Source organism: Centroberyx affinis, unplaced genomic scaffold, assembly GCF_046629955.1.
Source record: "Centroberyx affinis isolate AG114_WGS23_722 - 3 ecotype Tasmania unplaced genomic scaffold, CSIRO-AGI_Caff_v1 ptg001526l_1, whole genome shotgun sequence".
NCBI lineage: Eukaryota > Metazoa > Chordata > Actinopteri > Beryciformes > Berycidae > Centroberyx > Centroberyx affinis.
The window spans coordinates 56,255-81,447 of record NW_027279986.1 but is presented as its reverse complement, the minus strand read 5'-3'; the positions used below and the strand labels follow the sequence as shown (position 1 = coordinate 81,447).

The following is a 25,193-nucleotide window of genomic DNA, read 5'->3' as shown; positions in this document are numbered from 1 at the left end:
TGTTATTACATGTTGTTCGACAGGTCTAACACCAGCCTCCGGACTGACCAGTAATGATTACACACAGAAAATAAACGAGAGAATTAAATCCACTTTGCCAGCAACGGTCTCGACGGGGGCTTTACATTCTTGGCCTGAGAATCCGTGCAACTACAACAACGATTTGCAGTAACTAACGCCGCTGAACTTTCAAAACCCTAAATCCTTGACGATGAGGCCACTGCTTCCAAGAGAGGACAGAAATAAATTCCCTGTTATGTCAATTGTTTTGTTTAGCAGAAGATATAGCTGTCTAGGTGTAGTCCTGGATATGTGCATGCATGTTAAAAACCAGTAGGCTTAAGATAGTGGGCTTGCTGTATTTGTGTGTCTGGACAATAAATCAACCTGTTTTGTGTCATGTTTGATTCTGAAGTTTTGGCGGTCACTGATGAAATCATGAAATAATCAGATGAGTTCATGCTTTATTGCTGTGTCCAAGCTAAGTAATGATGGGAAGTGATGGGAAAATGATTACATGGGAAAATTATTCAAAGCAGGGCTTGGGCCACCCAATGGCTGCTCTGAACAAAATAGATGTTAGGAGTCTGGAACTGGGCATAGACGTGTAATTACTGAAGAAACCCAAAAGAGCAATTATGATGACGATAATAAAACCCTATCGAGGCTTTCCCTTCAATAATCAATAATTAAAAGTGCTGGTAAATAAATGAGATTGCAAAACCTGCCATCAAAAAAAAAACGAGGAAAAAAACTGTTTACAAAGATTTACAAATAATTTACCAACACTGGCGACTGCTTTGCTCCTGCCCACCATAAATGCCCAATCACAGGGTTTGCTGATTTCTCAACCCTGTCTGAATGTGATATAATTACCACTTTATCATTCAGGATTCAATATTGCCCCCGGCTTTTAGGCGCTGGTTGTGTGCTTCTGCTACCAGGGACAGGTCAAAAAACTGCCTCTTTATAAATATTTACTAAATAATTGACCAGTGTTGGCTTCTGCTGTGCTCCTGCCCACTGAAAATGCCCAATCACAGCAGCAGCTGCTTTCTCAACCTTATTCCAAGTACTTTGATATATTGTATGTTACCATGCTGGATATTAGCTTCTATGTTGAACAAGCAGCAAAGTAACTGTACTTGTGCTGCATGTCAGACAAGAAAAAGCAAAGTAATGATGTCAGTGGTGTTGGAAGAAAATCTTAGTCAGCAACACTGATGACCAAAATAAATCCACCTCCTTTCAGCTCCTGAACTGGACCATGAAAGTGATATTTTCACAGCTGCAGCAAAAAGAAGCTCTTGTTTTAAAACACAATTAGCACTATTTTGTGAACTCCAGACTGAAAAAAAAAAATCACAGTCCTGGTGTGTTATTGTGTTTGTTCTCATTTCAAGGTCAGCAAAAAGCTGGAAAACAGATGTCAGGTGGTGTATTTATCCGTAAAACGTTTGGGGTCATACAAGGTAACCCATGAATGCTATTCCCCGAACAAAAAATGTATATCCCTATAATTTCCCTATAGGGACTTATAGTGTGTCTGTTGTACTCATCAAAGAGTCTATAGCAGCCTTATCTTACTCTTACTTTTTATTTTACTTTTATATTTCTTGTACATCTCCTATGGTATCACTATTATACTATAATATGGAGTTATAGTTTTGCTCTGATTGTATAGTATTCTTCTAAAAATGTATTACAAGATTACTATAGTTTATTTTTCAAGAAGATTATTGCAAAGTTGGTGGGAAAAAAATGTAAGAGGCACTCACTCATGTAGGCTGTGCATGAGAGCCAAGCAACGCGAGAACGACGTCAGAGAGTGACGCTCACATTTTTTCTCGCTCTGATATAGAAGCAGCATGGTCAAGGTCGCATATGCTTCTATGGTCGCGCTGACGCCGGGTGTAAGCGACAGATAGTAGTGAGCCAAGGCAAGAAACCTCGTGTCAGAGGGGGGTCAAAGAAGAAGAGAGCCGACTCGAGCCGTGTTGAAGAGAAGGTGAGGATTTTATTCGTGACAGACATGTATAATAGAGCAAGTTGAACTGTAGAATGGCGTGAATTGTAAAAGCCTATTACATTGTACTAAACACGACTCAACGACTGCTCTTCGGACGGACCTGAGCCCTTTTGTCTCTTAGAAAGCGCATAGGGAAATGTCAACTACATCTTCGTTAAGTTACATTCCCTTCTATTTTTTTTTTTTAGAGTAACGTATACTACGCTCATTCATGTTTTAGTATCTTATCGTATATCCAGACAGCTGCAGGAGCATGTTCTATCAAGCAAGCAGCAACTAAGGTTAATGTCACCTGTCACCTGGCTAAAAGAGACACGTTTCATATCTGCCTGAGTTATAGACAGAAACAGTAGTCTTGCCAGTCACCGTCGGTTGGCACATTGTGCAAAGGACGGCGCCATAATCGGGAAAGCCGGTAGTCACGTTCAGCAGGCTCTGCTGAGTATCCCAACTGCTCCTGGTTCATGCGCGTAGCATAGCATAGTGCTTGCCATATCCTCCCTGCACATAGGTCACAGTGTCAGTAGGTAGCCACAGGCAGACATTACCGTCCTACAGTCTCTGTTTTCTGACCTTGACACTTGACTAGCAGTAGGCTGCTGCACGGATAAGATATCTTTACAACATCATACATAGCTGTAACCTCCAGTCTACACGTTTGGGCCATCATGCACTGAGAGAGAGATGAGACAACTATAGATTGGTTAATAATTCTTAATTAATCTGCCAGAATATAGCTGCAAAATAATGCAGTCTGCATTAACACAAGTGTAGCTACATGGCAGTTTGTTAGAATCATTCCTATTATTTAGATTATTTGCATATCTAAGATGGCCAGGACTCTCTATGAACTTGTTATATTCAAAATGACTCACAGACACCACATGTCACATTATCATGTGGTGTAGCAGGAACTAGAATTGTTACAGATCAGTTGTGCCTCAGGCGCTATTTTAACATGTAGTGTGTGTGGGGTGTAGATTAGTCAACACTGAAGCATTCACCACACTGTTCAAGCTAGCAGCAGGTGAACTTGACAAGTCTAGTTGGCTCTAGCAGGGTCATGCCATGTCGTGTCCCTGAAAAGCTCCATTAACGTCCCCTGGCTGCCCTAGTGGCTCTTAAAGCATTTTACATGTCTTTGACCCCTGAGAGCCACACACAGTAAAACATTTACTATAGCGGTATTAAGACTAGGCCTGAAGAATAAGTAAAATAATTTTCATTAAATCCTACTTTCACTTAGGGCTGGGTGATATGGACAAAATCAGATATCACAATATTTTTGACCAAATACCTTGATATCGATATTGCGACAATATTGTAGGGATGACTATTGGTGCTTTCACAAAATATTTACACAATACGATTTTTGATAAATAATCATCAGTAATGTGGATATAATGACTAAGTGGGTAAAGGCAAATAATAGAACAGCTAGAACAGTCTGGTAAGTTCAGAAAATTACATCACTTTACTGTCACGCAGCCTTTAAAACCAGGAAAAGACAACACTTATGCCATATCACGATATTACGATATCCAAAATCTAATACGATATCTAGTCTCATATCACAAGATCGATATAATATTGATATATTGCCCAGCCCTACTTTCACTGACGCCTGCTGACTTCACTGACTCCTGCTGACTTAAATGATGAGCAATATGTGGCTCAAAGACTTGATGTCAATGTGAAAGACATTCACACACTATGAGGCGCCGCCTACATCAGTGAGAGGTGGGACACGCATTTTATCAGTGATGAGTTAGCGGGGGCCCTGAGAAAAAACGTGGGGGAAACGTGTAGGATGTAGCCAGACCTACGTATATATATGCAAGTGTGCTGTATCATAAAAAAATCACTGCTAAAAGTTGAAAAAAAGCTTATTGTCTTCTGTGGATAGAGCACAACTACATCCTGTGCTGCACCTCATGTCTATGATTTAGAGTCAAATGCCATTTTAGGAATAGGCCTACCTCTATAGGCCTACTAAATGGGATTTGCCTGCCTCACTGTTCTGCTGCTGGCTCACTTTCCCATGAGCTACTTGGAGCTTTTCCCCAATGTGACTCTCACATGATTTGCCACTGCACAATGACTCCGCCGCACCCCTGACCCCTCTCTCTCCTTGTCCTCCTCTGCTCCCCCTGTCTTTTTTTTTTCTTTTCCTCTCCATCTCTTTCTCTATCCTATTCCCCTCACTTTTTTTTTTATCTTCCCGCCGTTTCCTCTCCTCCATCTCCACCTCTCTTTGCGTCGTTCTTCCTCTTCTTTGCTCGCTCTCCAACAAGGATTAGACTGGTTGGCAAGAGGTCTGTTGCCAGAAGCCCATAAGATCCAATCTTTTAGTATTAAACTTGTTGCAACAATCAAGGCATTTTTATTGTATTGATCTTGATAATCCTGAAATGTGCCCTTTGTCTTACCATCTGTTTGAGTTTAATTCCTGTAGGCTAATCCTTTGTTTTTTTTTTTAGGTATACCTGGGAATGGATTTTTTTTCATTAGAAATTACAAATTTCCCCCAAAAGTCCCTTTATCACAGACTATTTTTTCATGTTAAATAGCACCATCAACTCTGAAAGTTTTAATTTCCTTATTCACGGCATTGTTCCTGTTAAGGTTCACCCACTGGTTAGACAGGGATTTTTACTTCATTGTGTGGCATTTGGTTGCGTGACTGAGAAAAGGTCACAGAGTTAAGAGATTTTCCTCTGAATTCTCGTAACAGGAAGATGAGTAATTTATCAATATCGATATGGTGCTTCTGGGAATGAACTGAAGGCGTTTGATCACACAGAGTGAATTTGATCAGAATGCTTGATATCATTTTTAGGAAGTCCGTTTTTAGATCATTCTTGCTTGAGTTGAAGTGGTACCAAATTACTCTTCGTCTTCTGCAACAACAGCCCTGTATCAATACAAAGTATAAATGATGGAAAATTCTGCCTTAAGAGACTGTCCATTTGCTGGTCCTTTAGACATATAGGCTAGGTCTTTAACACCATAATTGTTGTGATTATGTTATTGTTGACATGGCAGGTGTAATTAGGGTTGCACTGCATACTACCCATAATGTAATGTTGTCAAGATGTAACTTAAGTTGGTGATTGACTGGTAAACCACCATGTCAGCAATCTTGAGTAAGTAAGAGATTAGATTTTGGTTGAAGCTGCTCACAGCTGACGAAAGCTTAATGTAGTAGAGAAAAGGATGTTTTCACCTTAAGTTGTTTGCCCCTCTCTCACTGACCCTGAGACAGAGTTCACAATGGTGGTGTTGTAATGTTGGATTGTAAGTCCTGTGGCCCGCATTTCAATGGCTGTCTATTTATGAACCAAAGGTTACCACGACTCCAAAATGGAGACTCGGCTATGAACACTCCCAACGCAATCACTGTCTCTCAACAACAGAGAGGAATTTCAGATGAAATTCAGGCTGTAACTTGATTTTGGCCTTATTTCAAGGGGAGTTGTTCAGTCACTAAACGTCTATTGCATTTGGAGGAAGCTACTCCAAGAGTCTCCCTAACTGCAATGGCCTTGGATTGATGTGGCTCCTACTGGCCATGCTGCCGCTTCCATGGTTTCGCAATACAGCTGACCCTGGAAACCAGAGAGGAATTTACCATTCCAGCACTGATAGCATTCTCCCATTAGTCTGCTGGGTTAGGCAGTCCTTGAAGGTTTAAGGCAGGTAGTTGGCCTGTACTTAAAAGCAATGGTTTTCATTCTCTGACATGTTCTCTGCCCAGCCATAGGTTTCCTTTGATTCACAAAGAAAAACTGGTCCCGATAACACGTAAGAATGTCAGGCTGATCCAAATCATTTAGGCTCAACAGTTCAATAGTAGGACAACTACAAGGGCTCAGTGTGTTGTCTATGCCAGATGCACTCTGTCCAATATCGCCTCCTCTCAAAGCTCAGGGGACCATGCTGTCCTGGCCTCATTTGATATGATTGTCTAATATGCTGTGTGTGTGAGTGTGCTTCCCAGTAGGGTGTGACTCAAGTTTGCTCTTACTATCTCCGTCGCACACACGTGTCTCTGAAAAGTATTCAATGGAGATACAGAACATGCTTCTTGATCATGGTCCAGAGACTGTTGAGAGCAAGAGGACTGGCTTCAGGACTTGGGGCATGTACCACGCACTCTTATACTTTGGTTGTTAGAGACCCAATGGAGAAAGTCCTTTGTGCTTGGTGTGTGTGTGTGTATGTGCATCCTTCATGTGTGTTGTGTAATCACACTTTATATCACTAATCCATAGGTTTCTCTAACTGAAAGGCTAGCTAAGCTGATTAAAGTATTAATGCTGCTAAGGCTGGGTATGTTTGGTATGTAAGATTATAGACGTAGACATTCTCACCTTAGAGAGCAATTGGCTTTACGAAGCAGCTAGGCCTGGGCTGCTGTACCTCATTTATACAGTCAGTCATATCAGTCAATTGTCTCTACAAAGTCATGTTGCACTGTCCATGAACAAGAAAGCAATGAGTTTGTGAACAAAAATATTGAATAGCCTTGCTAACAGTGGCCCACAAACTAGTAACACAATTTGTGAGCCACCCTACTGCTGTTATGGAGGGGTTTTATCGCTCCTCAAGGTTGCAGAAGTCAAGGAAGGCTATGGGCTAACTGAGGCCAAGCTAGCTTCTAAAGTTAGATACATATAGCCCAGAATAGCCAAAGCCTTTTCTGAGCTAAGTTATTGTATGGCTGGGTTCCTACATCTGTGTCCTTGTGGGCTTTATTGAAAGATATTTGGAGTGCCTGGCCAGGCTTTTTATCTGTGCTATCTTGGAGTTCAGCAAGGACATGCTCTGGTGTTATAAAGTAGGGCAGTGTGTGTGTGCGTGTGTGTGTGCCTCCCTGGCATTTGCCCACACAAGCTCTCCTCTCACGCAACGTCCAGTTTGGGATCTCCTTCCAGTGGAGCTGCAGAATTGGTCTCTAGGGGTAATTGAGGGAGGTTTTGTCTGCAGTTAGGCTGATCAGCAGTCTTGATTAGCTAGTTTTGCAGTCAAGGTCAGCATTTTGTTCCTACTATTTTCAGATGATTCTTTTCATATTTCTGATTCATTAGTTTATAATGGTGCGGCAGTTTAAAAAACACATGGGACAGATGGAGTGTATGACACACAAAAAACTGAGCTGAACTGTGGTTTGTGCACAAGCCCACTGTGCAGTGTTCTCTCACTGATTTATTCGGTCCAAAGTTCTGACAGTTTTGTAGTGGTTTAACCCCTGAGGTCATTTCTCTCACATAGAAGTTGATTGTTAATAGCAGTTGGATTTACCCACTTCAGTGGTTGATAAGTGCAGGGCTGTTTGAGGAGATTTCAGTCTGTTTTGTTCTTTACTGAAGGTCAGACATGGGAGGGTGGGCTTAGGTCATTAGCACTTTATCTTGGACTCAATCATTCAGACTATCAGGTCTGCTCACTAGAACTCGGACTAAGTTTTGGTAAGGAAGTAGTGATGAGTGGGTGTTTCAAATCTGTCCGGAGAAATATTGGAAATGGCCTAGTGGTCGCCAATATTGCATTTGGCTGTAGACTCTGTTTCAAAAACGACTCCAGCTCATGTTGTAGGAGAAAGCTTTTGTTGAGAGTTGTGGGCAGGGGTTAGGCTACATAGCTTGAGAGGTTATAGTTGGGGTCGAGGGTGGAGGTGTGTGAAATATGTCTAACTCCTCATAGAAGGGTCTCTATTATAGGGTTTAATGGCTGTAGGGTCATGGATGTGGGTTATTTGCAAATGAGTGGAATGCATAGGTCTCGAGATCATTTGGGTGAATAGGATTAGTGCAGGGCAGGGTGGGCAATAGGGCTGCAACTAACGATTATTTTCATTGTTGATTAATCTGTCGATTATTTTCTCGATTAATCGATTAGTTGTTTGGGCAATAAAATGTCCTCAAATGTCTTGTTTTGTCCACAACCCAAAGATATTCAGTTTACTGTCATAGAGGAGTAAAGAAACCAGAAAATATTCACATTTAAGAAGCTGGAATCAGAGAATTTTGACGTATTTTTCTTAAAAAATTACTCAAACCGATTAATCGATTATCAAAAAGTTGGCGATTAATTTAATAGTTGACAACTACTAATCAATTAATCGTTGTAGCTCTAGTGGGCAATATGATGATGTTGTATTGTCATGGTTAACATTTTGTCATTTGCCTTCACAAGATTGTGGACATTGTGATATATTATAGTAGTAGTATAGTACAATCCACGTGTAATTTCCATTCATAGCTTTCACCATTCCTGTTTGCATTCACTCCTGTCACCATGTTTTCGCTCATCGTCGTCATTGTAACTTTCATACTAACCAGAAAGTGTAAAATTGTGTGGTTCAACATTTCGTTTGAGTGCATCATTGAACAGCTAAAAGGATGAACGTATTCTGCCCTCATGTGCTGTCAGAAATATAATTAAGTAACGAGCTCAGTGCGACCCAACAAAGTGAATAGGCAGGGGTAGTGATGGTGTCAGCAGAAACTGAATTTGAATTGCATTAATTAGAATTTCAGATGCTTGAATTGAATCATTTTATGCAAAAATTGAAACAGAATTGCATATTTTGAGTTTTTATTGTCAAATTTGAAACTGAATGTAATGGTTTGAATTTGGTCATTGTCGCTTTCAACTTTTATTTTAACTAGTTTCAGGTAAAAAAAGGAGCACTTTCAAATTTCAAGTTCTTCCAAGTAGGCCTATCTGAGACGCACATCCAGGGAATTAGGTGGGCGTGACTAGCTTGAGGTGTGTTTGTTTTATTGGTGCTGTTCTCTGCTTTGGTGTACTATGCTGCAATGGTGGCGAAGTTTACTCACAGCTAGTGTTGTGTTGGGTTGGACAAACATTGGTAGGCTGCTAGAGGCGTGATTAGGACATAATCTAATTTTGTGTCTAATATATTGTTTGCTAGCTAAACTTAAACTTATCGACATGTTAACAGTTCTTTATTTAACCTTAGCCTAGAGATAACCATCTTGGCTTCACAACTTTTGGGCTGACACAGGCGTAAAGCTGCACCAGGCATCTTTGCACTTCAGCGGCCCAAGTGGCATTAAGTAACTGTTTGAAAGCCTTCAGTATGTAGATAATTCTGTGCTCTCCTGATCTAAATTTCTTCTTCTTAGAGACCCAACTGTAAAAGAGCAATTGGCTCTCAGTGGGACTTCCTGGTAAAATGAAAGATTAAAACTGAATATTTGTTAAGATTGATTGATACAAGGTAACAGTGCTCAAAATTCACATGCACAATTCAGGGCATGATTTTGAGCTGTACTTCTCGTATGAAGATGACAATAGAGACTGTTCCCACTATTTTACTTTTTCAGTGAAGGAGAAGTTCTACCACTGTTGTGTATCATTTTGGTGTAGCACTGTTGTTGTTTGGGTATTTTCCCAAAGGGGTACAAATGTCACCACAGTTCTAGCAAAGTTACAGCTGCTCATTTCACTGTCCTGTCACTTACAAGTACCTATCCTATAAAGATGCTCAACCTGAACTTAGTTTTCTAATGTTGTGGAGCTGAAGCACCTTACAGAGCAGCCTTCTCTCCAGAGGACGGTCACATGCATGGTTCTTATTACGCTGGTCAGGGATTATAACATTTAAGTCAATATACAGCAGTCTTGTATTTCAGGTGCTGTGTCTCTTCTCAGTTGAAACCTTGTTTTGTTTGGCTTGTCTGTTGAATCAAAGTGAGTGGGAAGTTAGTTTTTTTTCTGTCATTGTATTCTTCTGGCCATGGACTTCACATGGAGGCTTGGAGTCTGTGTTGACCTCACGGCGCTGGACACTGGTCTTTTGTGCCTGGAAACAGTGCTGCCTTTCTAGTTTGCACCATAGGAAACCCCATGGATGTTTGGATAAGGGGTGGGACTCTTTGGACACCCCATTATCCCTAGAAATGAAACAGTGTATTAAATCACTGTACAGGAATAAAACCTTTATAAAAACAGAAGAAGTATTAAATGGCCAGCGAGTGGGAAGTTAGAAAGTGGCAGGGAAAGACGGTCGATGGTTTGGCCTAAGTGACTCAACCTTTTTCTTCTTTGCCTCCCTTTTTAGATTCCTGAGAAGCAGCAATGGACCAGGCAAGGTCAACAATATCCAAAATAGTAAGTATTGCCACCTAAAACCTGAAATATTAAGAAATTAGCTTTCCCCCAACAGAATGATTGCATCTCATTGTTCTTTTATTTACCTTAACAGTTTAATGGGGAGCCGCGCTCCTATACACGTTTCAACCTGACCCAGAACATGGAAGGCGACAACAGCCAGGTGGAGATGAAGCTGTCGTCTGACGTGGATGAGGAGGTCGGGGGCAATGGTGTGGGAGAGCACCTCAACCACAACTCTAACCACAACCCTTATGTGGTGCGCAAACCCAGACGCACACCCAAGAATATCTGCTTCATCGCGGCCACCACCCTCCTCGTCTTCATCATCGGTAAGAGGGGATGGTTGGATGGATGGGTAGAAATGGAGATGATGTATAAATGGACAGATAAAGAAAATTAATCCTGCATTTATCTTGTCAAGTTTCTTTCATTGAGGAAATAAAATGTTTTATAATATGTATCATTCTATCTAAGTTATACAGTTGAAATTAGAAAGATAGTTCCTAATACTCCCTGAGAAATCTGCTATCCGAGAGATATGTTGCCAGGAAACAGATACCACTCTAATCGGCGAGCATAGTTCTGCTACTATGTTCCAGGAAGTAAAAACTGATTCACTGGAGTTTTTAAAATAACTCCAGACCCTTCAATGTTGCATGCTTCGGAACAGTCAGGCTTTGGGATGTGCTAGTTGACTCACTAAACTGTAATTTTACTGGTGGTGAGTGGAAGGACTTTGGGGCGGTAATATAAGGCCTATACTGTCGTTGGAGCTCTATACTCTCAGCTGGCGGTATAGCATTACAAAGTGCTGACTTGGAGGTTGAGGGTGTAACTTAATGCCTTTATTCTATCCTCTGTCCTTTGTCCTCTTCTCTGCATCATTGCGGTTGCTCTGTCTGTCTGCTTGTTCATCACCTGTAACGACTGCCACCACCAGGCTACTTGATTGGCTACCTGGTCCATCGGAAGAAGGACTTGGCTCCCAGCTGTGCCGCCTCCATGCTCCCTTTCGATGACACCGTTGCCCAGAGGAACTATGTGACGGGTGCTGCTCCCCTCATGGACTGGGACGATGTCAAGAAACTTCTCGCTCAAAAACTCAGCGCACCCAACTTCGAAGACACCTTCAGGTGAATGTAAACCCTACGCCTTGCCAGTGTTGGCTTTTTTAAAGTCTTTCAAACCAAATGCTAAATGACAATCGATGCCTGACATAGGAGTGATTTCTGTCTTTATTTGCATTACATTTTTAACCGTGACTCCACCCCCCCGCCCTTAACCTCATATTGTATTTCCTTCTACCCCAGCGAGTTTGCCAGTAACAGCCACCAGGCTGGTTCTCCAGGTGATGAGGTGCTGGGGAACAAGGTGCTGAAGAGGTATAAAGAGTACGGCATGAAAACCTGGTCTGATGAGCACTTTATTAAGGTTCAAGACCCCCCGGTTTCTGGCTCCAACAAAGTCGTCTTCAAAGGGAGGGAGCAGCGCCCAACTGGATTCCTGTCCTACAGTGGCAATGGAGCAGCAACGGTAAACTACAAGGAGGGGAGGGAAGGGGTCACAAGGAGTTGAATATTATACTCCACTATTTCACCTGCTGTAATAATCGGGAAGAAAAACAGAATCCACACACAACCAGGACAAAAGGAGAATGTCCAAACAGAGGATTCTGATACAAAAAAGAATTTGATGCATACAGCAGAAAAAAGTGCAATAAAAACTGCAAAAACATAGAGAACAAAGATGTTTTGAGGCCTGTAGTTATAGAAGCAGTGGGGTTAAACAGTAGGCTTGTTTTTTTTCCAGGGTGCTCTCCTCTATGCGTACTATGGGCAGGCGAGTGACTTCAGGTTGCTGCAGGACAAGAACATCAACCTGAACGGCAGGGTGATCGTGGTCAGAGCTGGCAAGATCAGCTATGCTGAGAAGGTGGGTGCTTTTAGGAGAGGATGATGTGTGCCTTTTATATCATTGTAAACCTTTTGCTATTTTTTTTTCTATGAAGTCCTTGTACTAACACATCCTTGATTGAAAGGAAGAAAAAAGATTTTGTACATTTCTTTTTATGCTACTTTGTAAAACAAATGACCAAATGAATTAATGATAAACTGTAGGAGGTGTATGGATGCTCTCTTCATTCATTCATTTCTTTCCATTTTGCTCTGTGCTTACAGGTAGCCAATGCTGCCAAAATGAATGCCTCAGCTGTGCTGATCTACCCAGACCCAGCTGATTACTCTATTGGGGATGACACCCAGCTGTTTGGACATGTGAGTGTGCTGGACATTTAGATTTAACTTTTAAATGTAACTTACTGGCTGAAGGTGAGCCCTAGTGGACAGACAGCTATTTGTGTGGCATATGTTTATATTTGAGTCCTTATGTTTAGTTACTAGTTCAGTATATTGAAGACACATCTCAGCAGGTAAATGCATCACACCTCCTACCCCCCTCATCTATTTTCCCAGTTAAATGTATATTAGATAAAATTATATTACATAAGAGTATATTAGATAGATAACCAATTTAAATTTCTCTTCTACCTGCTTAAATATAAGATAGCAGCTAACTCACTCTTGCGTTGTCCACCCTCCTTCCGTCTCCCTCAGGTCCATATGGGTTCAGGGGACCCCTACACCCCAGGCTTCCCCTCCTTCAACCACACCCAGTTTCCTCCTGTGCTGTCTTCAGGCCTTCCATCAATCTTGGCCCAGACCATCTCAACAAGCACGGCTTACAACATCATGAGGTAGGGCTTGGCATATAAGGATCACCTAAAATGTAAAGTCTTTTCTATGCAGTAGAGGTCACAAATAGATTATGCTATTTTGTGTAATGCCTTGGCTGTTGACACAGAATGTTCTTTTGCACTGGGATGGTCTGCATCGTTTCTATTGCACTCTTGAATTCAACCTAAGCATCGTCCAGAGCTATGGTTCTGTGTGCTGCAGATTAGCACAAGTGGCTCTGTGGTGGCTTCTTGTATGTTCATCCTGTGTTCTTTGTGCCCCCAACAGACAGCTGGGGGGCCAGAGTGTGCCAGGAGAGTGGGGAGGCATCGGCAAGCTGGGAGATGAGAACGACCTTGCTACTGTGGAGGTCAACAACGTTGTGACCGAGAAAAAGATCACTAATGTCTTTGGAGTCATCAAAGGCTTTGTGGATTCAGGTATAATGCTTCATCTTATGGGTATTCAACCAGCGAGTCCCACTGAGATCAAGAATTGAGAGAAAGCAGCAATGTTGTCTTATTCTGTGTTGAAATGGGTGTTTTTTAGGGAGCTACACTAGTGCAATAGGAAATAGGTTTGAAATTTAAAGTACTATTCAGTATTCATTCACAGTTGACTTGCTACAGCATCTTGCCCTGTCTGTTCTTGATCGTTTATACACTTTCCAACTCATTCCAACTATCATTTTCTTTTTCTCTTGATTTCCCATCCCCTCTTGCCCCCTTTTTCAGATCGTTATGTGGTTCTCGGTGCCCAGAGGGATGCATGGGGTCCGGGTTTTGCCAAATCGACTGTGGGCACCAGTGTCCTGGTCGAGCTGGCACGCTCCATCTCTGACATGGTGAAGAACGGTGAGTCTCGGATGCCAGTCTCTAGCCAAGCTGATCTTTCCTTTTTTGATGAAAAATAGTGTAAGATTTTGACTGGAAGAACATTGATGGAATAGATATGGGAATTAAGAGACCGGTCATTGGATCCGCTAAGCCAGATACTTTGTAGTGCTTTCTGTGGAGGCACTGGGTTGCCTTAGGTTTCTATTTTTTTATGTGCATTTGTGTCCCCCTTGACAGATGGATTCAAGCCAAGGAGAAGCATTGTGTTTGCCAGCTGGAGTGCTGGAGAGTACGGGAGCATTGGCGCCACCGAGTGGTTGGAGGTGAGATTGCATAATGACATTTTTCCCCTCTGCATTTCCACACATTTTTATTAGCAGTGTTTTATGCTGTAAGGATGCTGATTGATGTTTGTTCTCTTTTGTGTTTTTTTCTCTCATATCCTTTCCTGTATGTCTAGGGTTATCTGTCCTCTCTGAACATGAAAGCCTTCTCGTACATTAACCTGGATGGCGTTGTAACAGGTATGCACCGTCATACATAGTGTAATGAACTGTGGGTCATGGTGTCACATTGTATTATGCACTGCAGACAGACTTGTCCCATGGTTAGATGCAACTAGAGCCTATTTTTCCTACGTTTCCTTGCTAATTTTAGATTATCTCAAATAACACCACACAAAAATGATTTAATAGTTTATGTCAAAATGAAAAATTTCAGTATAATTGTTCTTTTCCAGGTCTGGATGGGTTCAAAGCTGCAGCCAGTCCCTTGATGTACAACCTCATTGAGAGCACTCTGAAGGAGGTAAATGACAGCTTTTAGTGAATCCAACTTTAAAGCATGTTTAACCATTTAACATTTGACCATTTTGAGTGTCTCCGTACCATTGTGTTGGGGTCATAGGACATGATATGCAGATATGAATTCCATTTGACGATTCACCTCTCCTCTCTTTAGGTGAAAACCCCAAACAACCCCGCCAAGACACTCTTTTCTCAGGTTGCAAGGAACTGGGAGATGGAAGTGTAAGTTGGACTTGTGGGCTGTGTAGAAAACAGGCTGTAGTTTCATTCAGATCCATAGTGGGTAGTTGGTGTGATGCATTCCCTTGGCAACCAAGCTTTTCTCACTAGTATCCTGCCCAAAATCAGTTGTGTAGGCCAGCTGTCATTCTCATGTTTGGAGATAATATTCACTGCCTATTCTCCCTGCTCTAAACGGTCTAGCAGCTCAAACCTTATCCATGCATTTTACTCATGTGTTGAGAGAGTGCGTAGCTACGTCTTTATCTTTTATATGATTGTCTTCCAGGATGGAGCCTCTGAAACTGGACAGTGCTGCTTATCCTTTCCTCGCCTTTTCTGGCATTCCCTCGGTCTCATTTAGATTCGCCACCAATTCAGCAAGTGGGCCTGCTGCAGTAGTAAGTTAAATAAGCAATTTGTTGAATCCAACAAAAATCCATCAAACCTGAAAAACCATATAAACTGAGCCATTATATAACAAAGTTAGGTTGATCCTGGGATATTTGCTTCCCAAGAGGTCAAGCATAATTCTTGACGCGCCTCCTCTTTCCCTCTGTAGGACTACCAGTACTTTGGCACTCTGCTGGACACCCGAGAGAAGCTGTACGCGGCCACGTCCAACCAGACACCTCGGCTGGCGGTGACAGCGGCCCAGTTTGCGGGTCAGATGGCCCTGAGACTAGTCCACGACCACCTGCTGCGGATGGACTTGCAGAAGTACGACAACATCATTCGCAGTCGCGTGGCAGAGATCAACCGGAAAGTCAAGTCTGTTCAGAGGGTGAGTGTGAGTTTATTTTCTGTCAGGAAGTTAGACTTATTCTCACTTTCTGCCATGTGCAGATCTGGCAAATTCAGATATGAAAGCTGCGGTCGACGCCACCAGGGAGCAATTTGAAATTTCTGAAATGCTTGGCTTGGAGATTCTAAATTGCCCATCGATATGACATTGAGTATGAATGATTGTCTGTCTGTGTTACCTGTCGAACATGTTTGTCTGCCTTCCTCCCAGTGCATGCTGGGATGGGCCCCACCCCCCTGTGACCCTGAAAAGGATTAAGCGGGTAGAGAATTTGAATGAATGAACTGTGAAGTAACTCCCCGTTGAACTGCTGGTTCAGTTAGGGAGCCGATTTCCCCGTTTGTTCCGCTGTGTAATTAATTTTGTCACAGTTTTTGTCTAATTGCTGGTTGGATGATGTATCCAGAGTGCGCCCAGATGCAGTTCCATCTCGTATTGTTTATTCAGAGTGCTAAATGGTCCCTGTGGATGTCATGTGTGCTTCCAGATGCAGCCCCAGCTGTTACCCAAGGCCCTGACGGTGCAGTGGTTGATGTCGGCATCTGGTTCCTACAGTCGCGCCTCTCGCCAAATGATGGCAGATATCCAGAACAGCAACCTGGAGGACATCGAGATGTGCCGCGTCATCAATGATCGCATCATGACCGTAAGATCACCAGGACAGATGTTTTTTTGTTTTTTTTTAGATTTGTGTGAAAACAAGATTATTAACAAAAAATGAGAAATGCCCTCCCTCCCTTTTTTTTTTTTTTTTTTTTTTAAGCGCTAAAGCAAGACAACAGTCCAAAGGCTTTTCACAGTGCACAAGCAATGTTTAATCCTCACCGTCCCTCTGTTCCTCTTCCCGTTTGTGTAGGTGGAAAAGAACTTCCTGTCGCCGTACGTGTCTCCCAGAGACAGTCCCTTCCGTCACGTCCTGCTGGGCTCGGGCCCCCACACCCTCAAGGCGCTGTCCAACCACCTGGAGGCCCTCAGGACCAGCGACCCCAAGGCCGACGCCGACCTGTTCCGCAACCAGTTCGCCCTGGCCACCTGGACCATCCAGGGCTGCGCCAACTCACTGGCAGGGGACGTCTGGTCTTTGGATAACGAGATCTAAATCCATCCTCCCTCCCTCCCTCCCTTCCCCCCCCTCCCTCCCCCCTCCTCCCTCTCCTCCCTCTCTTGTCTATGGTTTGGCCCACAAAACAAAACTGGCAGTGTGAAAACCAATAAGGCCGCTAACGTTAGCAAAACAGCTGCAGTTGCACGGCATTCTAAATGAGGTTAGCCTGTTTTCAGGAAATTTTTAAAAGTAGAGGTGTTTCCTAAACGGATATCAATATTAGACTCATCACCCCTCTGTCATAGTTTTCTACACTCCAATGACACACTGCTTAATCTCTCTTCTTTCTCAAATCCTCCATAAAGCCAAACACAAACATTTAATACAAACACTTAATACTGAAATTCAATGAAAACTGCCTTACAAAAAGCAAGCTCAATTGTTTTTTGTGAAGTAATCCTACGGCCATTATGTTTTTCCCACTTTGGAAAGAATAATTTTCCCATCTGTGGTACTCAAATACCACATCTTGAATATTTCGGTGCTAGTAATGTCTACCTTCAAATAGCCATCATATGTGACAGTACTACTTTAAGTGGTGTTAGACCATGAATGAGTTGAATTTAGTGAAACTGATGTGTTTTCAGCACAATATCAGGTCATAATCACAGGCACGGCTGTGTTTGCCAGCTCAGAAAAACAACAAAAGGGCACTATGGTACAATAAGCTAATTATAGTTCATTTATTGTTTACCATAATCAGAATCGTTGTTACAATCCAAGACTGCTGGTATTCCCTCTGCTGTAGCCTCATATTTAGGTAAAACCTGAGCTGTTTTTATTGGTAGCTATAGGTTCATATTGTGCTGAAACATGCAGCTGGAGGCATTATCAGAGATTCACATGTTGCTAAGGAGACTTAATTTCCAGTAGTGGTGTTACACAGAACACATAGGAGTTCACTGAATGAGACAATCAGCTGTTATTACTTGGCACTGCTCAGTACAGTCTCCTACTGGTGCTGCATCTTAAAAGAAAACTTACACTAAAGTCCTCATATGGCAGGCAACGTTTTTTTTTTTTTTTCAAAGTTTCAATTCACTTACAGTTAACCTTTTGTAAGCTGTCTGAATTGGCCACCATCTGACACGAGAACAAACCTCTGTAGGCTTTTCAAACACCAGGGGAGAAGGCCTTCAACCACGTGGCACTGAAACTGAAACCGTACGTCTATTTATTTTGTTATTTATTTATCAGTGGCAGGGTTCACTATAAATAGTGTTTTTTTAACGCCTTTTTTAAGAAATGTATAATTATCGGGAGCAGTGCCTTCCATAATTATGACAGTTATACTGTCGAAATGACAAAAGCAGCATCTGCTAAAAGAAGTATACCTGTTGACCGACAGCCAGTATTGACCACAGAACAGTCAGGCAGTTCATGACAAACCTCCTGTCCTCACAGATTACTAACATATTCTCATTGACCTGACATCAGGTTGACCATTTAAGCTAGCTCACATGTATCGCACATTAAAAAATCCTAGCTACTTGAGATATTTCTACAGCGAGCTGCCTTTAATGAACTAACACCTTCCGGCTGTCTGTCTCTACTTGTCCCTTGGTGCACGTATACTTCTCATCCTGAAAACATTATCGGGAGCAGTGTCTTCCATAATGTGAAAAAGAAGAAGGTAGTTTTTGCCTACCAGTGTGTATCCATATCGGAGGCAGTGCCCTCCATATTTTCACTGTAGGAGTGGATGTTTTTATTATCGGGAACAGTGTTTCCCATAATGTTGTGTATATATACAGTACATTGCAATACAAATGCACTTCTTGTCCGCATCTTTACAACCCTTCTGTGACGTTCCACGCTAATGTCTTCACAATTTATTTACCTAGTTACTTCTCAGGCAGGAACGAGGCCTGCAGCTCACCTACATCTCACCTGCTGGAGATATGTGCACAGATCTGAAAGGTAGTGATGGGTTTGAACAATATGGTGGAAATGCAGTTACTTGATCTCCAAAGGCACGCTCTTTGGTAGTCAGTCCCTTCATGCCACTATTAAGCTCTTATGAAAACGTTTCCAATCTGTCAGTAAGGTGAAGGAGCTGCACGTCTCTACTCTGCACTGGACTTCTTTAGGGAGCGTGGTGTCTCCATTTAAATCAAGTGCTGTTAACCTTGTGTCTTTCCTTGGGCTGCATACAGAACTGATTTAGTGCTCAGACCATGTGGAATGTCTGTTTTTTTTCGTTTTTTTTTAATGTTACAAAAATATCTGGGGTCGCATTTCCACAAGAGATTGCCACAATGGGTTTTTGTTTTGTCCTTCAATGATTCAGTGTGAAAGTACATCCTCCCGTCTCTCATGTATGTGTCCATTCTCTCTTGTCGAAGGGGCTTACCTGTGCCTTTTTGTTCTGCGACTGCATAATAGTGTTGAGTTCCTAGATACTTCAGAGTTTTTAGAGGATGTATATTTTGTTTTCGATGATCAACACTTGTTTTGAAATCGCTATAGTTCTTTGACTATATTTCTGATGCTTTTGATAGTTTATTGTTTTTTGCCTGTTGTCTGCTGAAACCAAAATTTATTGGTGTAAATGTTTGCCATGCAAGGCCACATTTCAGATGAAGTTAACGGCAACGATACATATGAAAATGTCCGAAACAAATTAGCGAAAAAAGAAAAAGGCTCTTTAATATTCCCTATATGAATTGGATTTCATATAGTTCATTTCTTAAACAGTAACAACTTAAACAGATTGAATGTGGTAAGAGAAAATGATGATGTCAGGCTGGTCACACTATCACTCATTGTCCGCTCTTCAAAGTTTTTTTTTTTTTTTTAAACTGAGCATTTAAAACCACCTTGTGTTATTCCTCAATAGAATAATTGAATTAAATTGGCTCAATATTGGTTCAGTAACCCATTTGAAATGATCTTAAACCATTCAGACATTCATAGATTGAATTATTAAACTGATTTTCTGAGCTAAATATATTTAACTGGGCATTTCCAAACTTGACAACCCAGTGACACTCACAGAAATGGAAACATTCTTTACTGCAAGGATGGAGAATCTGTAGGAATTGGTGTGCAAAGTCTTCTTTTTTGGGGGGCGGTCCATTATTATGAGAAAATGTGGGCTTGTGTTTTGAAATTCAATGTGGATTTTTTTTCTGAAACTGTATACAAGCTTGCTTAGCTTATCCTTTTTCGTTGCTGCAATAAATCATTTCAAGGTAATGAGTGTTGAGTCTTGGTTTGAAGATGAAAGTGCACATAATTGCGTCTGCTCAGTCAAATTTAATGATTGATTGCAGTTGTATTGAACAATTGGAATCACATGAAATGCAACAAGAAATCAGTGACTGATTAAAAGTTGAATGGAAAACATGGCTGTAGGTTACAGAGAAAGTTTCCATAAATGTGTCAGTGTGGTAGCTGGACTGATCGAGAAGTTAAAAGTTACTTTGCATCATTTATTTATAAACCTCTATCTGAACTTAATGAATGAGATGTTCATAATACTGATATACTTTGAAATGCACCTCACAATATGAGTTGAACATACACACGAAATATCCTGTAGGCATGTACATTACTGTAATTCTAGCAGTTCTACCACAAGGTTACGATGCACAAATCAAAGTTATAACACTGAGTTGAATTAGACTTGTGTCAATACAAAAACAAATCTGAACCCTATTATTCCTACATCATCCTTTTTTTTTTTTTTTTACCAATGATGCCAGCCTCAGAAGAAGTGTCTGATTCCTGCACAATCGAGGAAAACATGTTGATATGATGACAGCCTTTGACCAGATGATGGAGACATAGTACAGTATATATTCTTGGACAAGGTCCATGTGACCAATGATCATCTCCAATCTCTTAAATAGGTACAGTCATTCATGTAGTGGATGTTTGGAGGTTTGGTTCACATTAGGGGCTCCCAAAATTTTCCATGTCAAGCATAGACACATTAAACCATAAACATCTATTTGAAAATATTTTGTCTCGAGGAACCCATTCTGAGAGGATTTTTGCAAGCAAGTTATGATTTAGTGTAGAATTCCATAACCGTTAAGGTGGGGAGTGAGGATTTAAGTATCTGTCCTCATGCATTCTATCATTGGGATCAGGTTTGCTGTTTTACCTGGTAGTTGATTACATTCATGGTGTGCCAGGTGCCCCTGATTACACCAGGTGAATGTCATTAATTACCAGGTAGAGGAGAAAACCAGTAGGACTCTGGTTGTGTTAAAAGCTATAGTGTGTGAAACAACAGCGAAATTCAACTATTCCTCACATGTTGGGGGTCCTATTCAACCCCTCATGAGTAACTTGTGATCTTTGGGCCTGACTTTGGGAACCACTGTTCTACATTATATGTCTGTAATTGTCTTGACTGCAGCACTTTAAGCTCAGCTTGTACGTGCTGCAATCATCAGGTGTAGCAGAATTGCAAAATTGGGGCATGTTCCTTTAAGAGTGGGTTGACAGCTTCAGCGTGCAGCAAAGATGAGAAAGAAGCAAGAGCTTTCACTCGACCGCTGATTGCTGCTACAAAAAACGTCATCACGAAGCGCAATGGGGGAAATTGCAGACCGAAGTATTGGATGAGTTGAAATGTTAATGAATAAGACACATCAAAGAAAAATAAGATATAAATACAAATACAGGAAATGTGGGTTATGTAAACAACTGCAACTGACAATTTAAAATTCCAACACTCATTCATTGTCTTATTCCTGTTCAGGTCAGGCTAACAGACATACTCACACTAGGTTTACAGGGGGGAAATATATGTACAGAAAGGGTCTAAGCTAAACATGTAGACGTGCATTCTATAAAACTGTACACCCTCCAGATATATTCGTTATTAAAAAAAATAAACTCCAAATGGAGGAATTATTTATACAGAAAAGTTTTTGTTGTCGTCGTTTCAACTATGGAGTGATTCATCTTCCAAATTATAGACGATCTTCGGGGTGTACAAAGACAGCAAAGAAGTGACTGGTGACGCCAGCAGCCAGTACGCGAACCCCCGACTGTAACTTGGACAGGACTAGTGTGCAAGTGAAGCATGAAACACAGGCGTCCGAGCACTGTAAACTTTGTTCAGGTTTAGCCGAAGTGACGCCATGGCCGAGGCCGGTAAATCCTCACAGATGACAAGACTTTTTCACTTGTAGCTGGTCTGCTGGAGCCAAACACACTGACTGCCGCGAAACTGGAGGAAGGGGACAGCAAGTGACAGAGCTGAGATTGACAGGTAGGTGCCCCCACTGGAAAGACCTCCACGACAAAACAAAAACAACTTTGTAGCTATTCGTTTCCACATAACGTTGTTAGCTTTGCAGCTAAAAGGCAATGCAAAAATACTCATTCATGGCTGTAGCCCCTTGTCAAACTCTGTCTAATGCAATGTCAGAGTCACTTTATCAGGCTGTAAGGCGGGAAAGACAGGTGAGAACTGTCACAGCCTATTGTGAAACACTGGAGCATTTTGTTACACAACCTTGATGGTAGTAACATTAACTTAGAAACTTGGGTTAGGCCTATAGGGATAGAGAAAGTGGCAGTGGCAGTTAACAATAGGTTTCCCAATGTCCTATGAGATGCTGAGACAGGTAACTGGAGATATGAGACTGCAACTCGATCCCACAACTTCATATCAGGCAAGGAGACCCCATTTTGCTAGGTAGTGTAGGCCTACTTAAAGTCAAAATAAAAAGCTATATCTCTTGCACGGTTTGCCTAGTAGTTATGGACATGTCAGATAATAGAACTGTAATAGAACTTATCCAGTTATTCTTAAATTGCAAATAAATGTGACTGGTGTAACTCAGAGTTTATGAAGTCAATATGAAACTCCCCATCCATGCTAGGACCTTGTTTTGGAACATACACACCAATTTTCATGCAAATCCGACCAGCGAAGGAATAATTATAGCACTTACAGTTGATACAAAGGCAGATGAGAAACAAACTTGAATGCATAAACAGCGGATGAGTTTTATAATCTCTCCAGAATGATGTCCCTATCATGGGGAAACTTATAATAGCTGTGGAAAATTCTCAATAAATTAGATTAGCTAAATAAGATCAGGAAACAGCTTCTGACCCTTGAGTTTGAACCCTGGTGTGGCCGCTTATAGGTTATTCGTTTTTTTGCACAGAATTGAAACAAAAAAACTAGAGCATGGATTATTATCGAAGAGATGCCACCTAGGATGAATGAAATGCATCAAAGCAAAGAAAACATGCGACAGACGTGGGGAAAGAAAAAATGTGCAGCTTCACTTTATAGGGGCTTTTCTTGTTCCCACTTGCTGTGTATTATTTCTCTTTCTTTCTCTTTCTCTCTCTCTCTCTCTCTCTCTCTCTCTCTCTCTCTCTCTCTCTCTCTCTCTCTCTCTGTCTCACTCTCTCTCTGTCTCCCGCACACACACACACCTGACACACCTGGTGTCAGATACGAGGCCGGAGGGCAGCAGAGCAAAGCTCTCTCCCTCCTACACTGTAAACCTCACTTCACCTCAGCCCGGCCCAGCCTTGCTAAATCCCACAGAACACACACACACACACACACACACACACAAACCTAAGTCACAACAAGCATAATGAGTGAATGATTGTTGTCAGTATTGTATCTTCGTTATGAGTGAAATCTGAGTCTGTCAGTGCAAAATCTCTATCGTTCACTATCTCTGTACTCTCTGTATTGCTCCCATTATCTGTAGAGCAGTAATGCTCATAGTTTTATGCTTAACATTACATAAGCCATTTGCCTGTAATTTTATTGGGCCAATTCACCTTAATGGGAGCCAGTCATAGACTGTAAAATCAGATTGACCCACTGTCGTTCGACAGGGCAAAGTCCAATCCACTCTCATACAGTAGGCTGTGTATAAATCGTGTAGCTGTGTGTCACTGGGCCCCACATGGATCTTTGTGATTTGATTGTGTGTTTTGATGTTACAAAATCCACCTACGCATGCCGACAGGAAGGTAACGCATATACACACACACACACACACACAGACTCACACACACGAATATAACCTCTAAAAGAAGCAGACTCTTGCTGTACTTTCAGAGCCTCACTGGGTCCTGAGTGCAGTTTGGAGCAGCCAGTCGATAAGCATTTGAGCATTTAAAAACATTATAATGTGTTCACAGCCAATTGGCTTTCAGTGTGACACAGTCAATATTTGACTTTGGTTTATACTGTTGATTTTATTTTGCATACTTAGAAATATCTTTCATTAATTTGTTGTCTGTATACTCATTTTTCACTATGAGACACTACTGGATAAAACGGTGTTCAGGACAAAAGTGTTTTATACGAACATCTCAACAAACATGCCGTTTCAAACATTTTATTTTATTTTTTTTTAACAGCCACTAGAATCACATTTTACATTTTAAATGCAATAATTTCTCAGACAAAGGGGCTACTTCCTTTTGAAAAAATAAACTTGTTGGTCAGAATTCTTTCTAGCTACATTCCCTGATGAGGAAACAATGAGTTTCTCCACGCAGGCAGTCCCTTCCACCAGGTGGATGCTGTGATGTGGTTGGAAGTGTCCCATATGGCATCCACCTTCCACATACCATCCTTGGTTGTGAATTTGGCCAAACTTCCTACAGTAGAACCTTCCCTTCATCAGTATGAAAGTGGCTGAGGTTCTCTTTTCACTAGACAGGCTGTGTTACTTCCCAGCATACTTTGGGCCGAACACGTAGGCAGCTGTGTGAATTGGTTGGATGAAATCGATAACTGCCTTCTCCTCTGCTGAGCAGTAGCGATAATGGCAGCACGGCACTGATCTTATCCTGTAAATCAGTGAAAAGCCTCAAGACATCAGACAAGAGTGCCTCAACCTGCTCGATACAAGATACAGTTGGGGAGAGTGATGTCAGGCTGCTCCTGTTTGTTGCATCGATTTGAAAATTCACTTCAATTCCCCACATGGAAAATGACCAAGGAGAGTTTTTGAAAATTCACAGGAATATCACCTCCCTTTACAACCCTAACTGCAGTAAATGGTTTTACTTTTGTCCAGAAATGTCCATTCGAGGGGGTTTAAATAATACATAAATGGGGAAAGTGCAGAGCTTTTTTTTTCATTTTTGCTGTACCCTTTAGGGTTCAATCTAGTAGAGGGAATCCGAAAATCCACCTGCAGATCCCTCTAGGTGTTCTCAGCGTTGTTGTGACTAATCTAATGGGAAATGGGTTTAGACGGACCAGGTCTAGATCCCTAAAATAAGGGACATTCATGTAATAATTTTGTAATTGAATTTGACTTTGACTCCTTTGGCTTTTTCGCATACTGTGGCTTGTAAATGGTTCAGTAGGATCAGTTGGCGTTTGAAGTGCACAAGATCCGGGGCTCAAACTCTGGCTTCCACCAAATATTGCACTGTTACATCTTTCTGGTGATAGTGGGAGTACTTGCACAGATATACAGTGTGCCAGTGAAAGCATCAGAGGCATAGATTGTAGAGAGCTGCATGGGATGAGCAAATTCATGAGAAACACAAAATCCTGG

At 41.6% G+C, this 25,193-nt stretch overlaps 1 protein-coding gene across 1 annotated transcript; it reads left to right on the top strand.

Moving 5' to 3' along the window:
• Positions 1 to 1,885: 1,885 nt before the first annotated feature.
• LOC139650652 (transferrin receptor protein 1-like) lies at positions 1,886 to 19,869 on the top strand. Its single transcript, XM_071527385.1, has 18 exons — positions 1,886 to 2,008; positions 10,122 to 10,171; positions 10,266 to 10,503; positions 11,115 to 11,307; positions 11,485 to 11,707; positions 11,984 to 12,106; positions 12,352 to 12,447; positions 12,787 to 12,926; positions 13,195 to 13,346; positions 13,641 to 13,760; positions 13,980 to 14,065; positions 14,203 to 14,266; positions 14,482 to 14,549; positions 14,703 to 14,770; positions 15,057 to 15,168; positions 15,330 to 15,551; positions 16,060 to 16,218; positions 16,429 to 19,869. Exons 2-18 carry the CDS (start codon positions 10,139 to 10,141, stop codon positions 16,669 to 16,671), a joined length of 2,340 nt encoding a protein of 779 aa, XP_071383486.1. The 5' UTR covers positions 1,886 to 2,008; positions 10,122 to 10,138; the 3' UTR covers positions 16,672 to 19,869.
• The last annotated feature ends 5,324 nt before the right edge of the window (positions 19,870 to 25,193 follow it).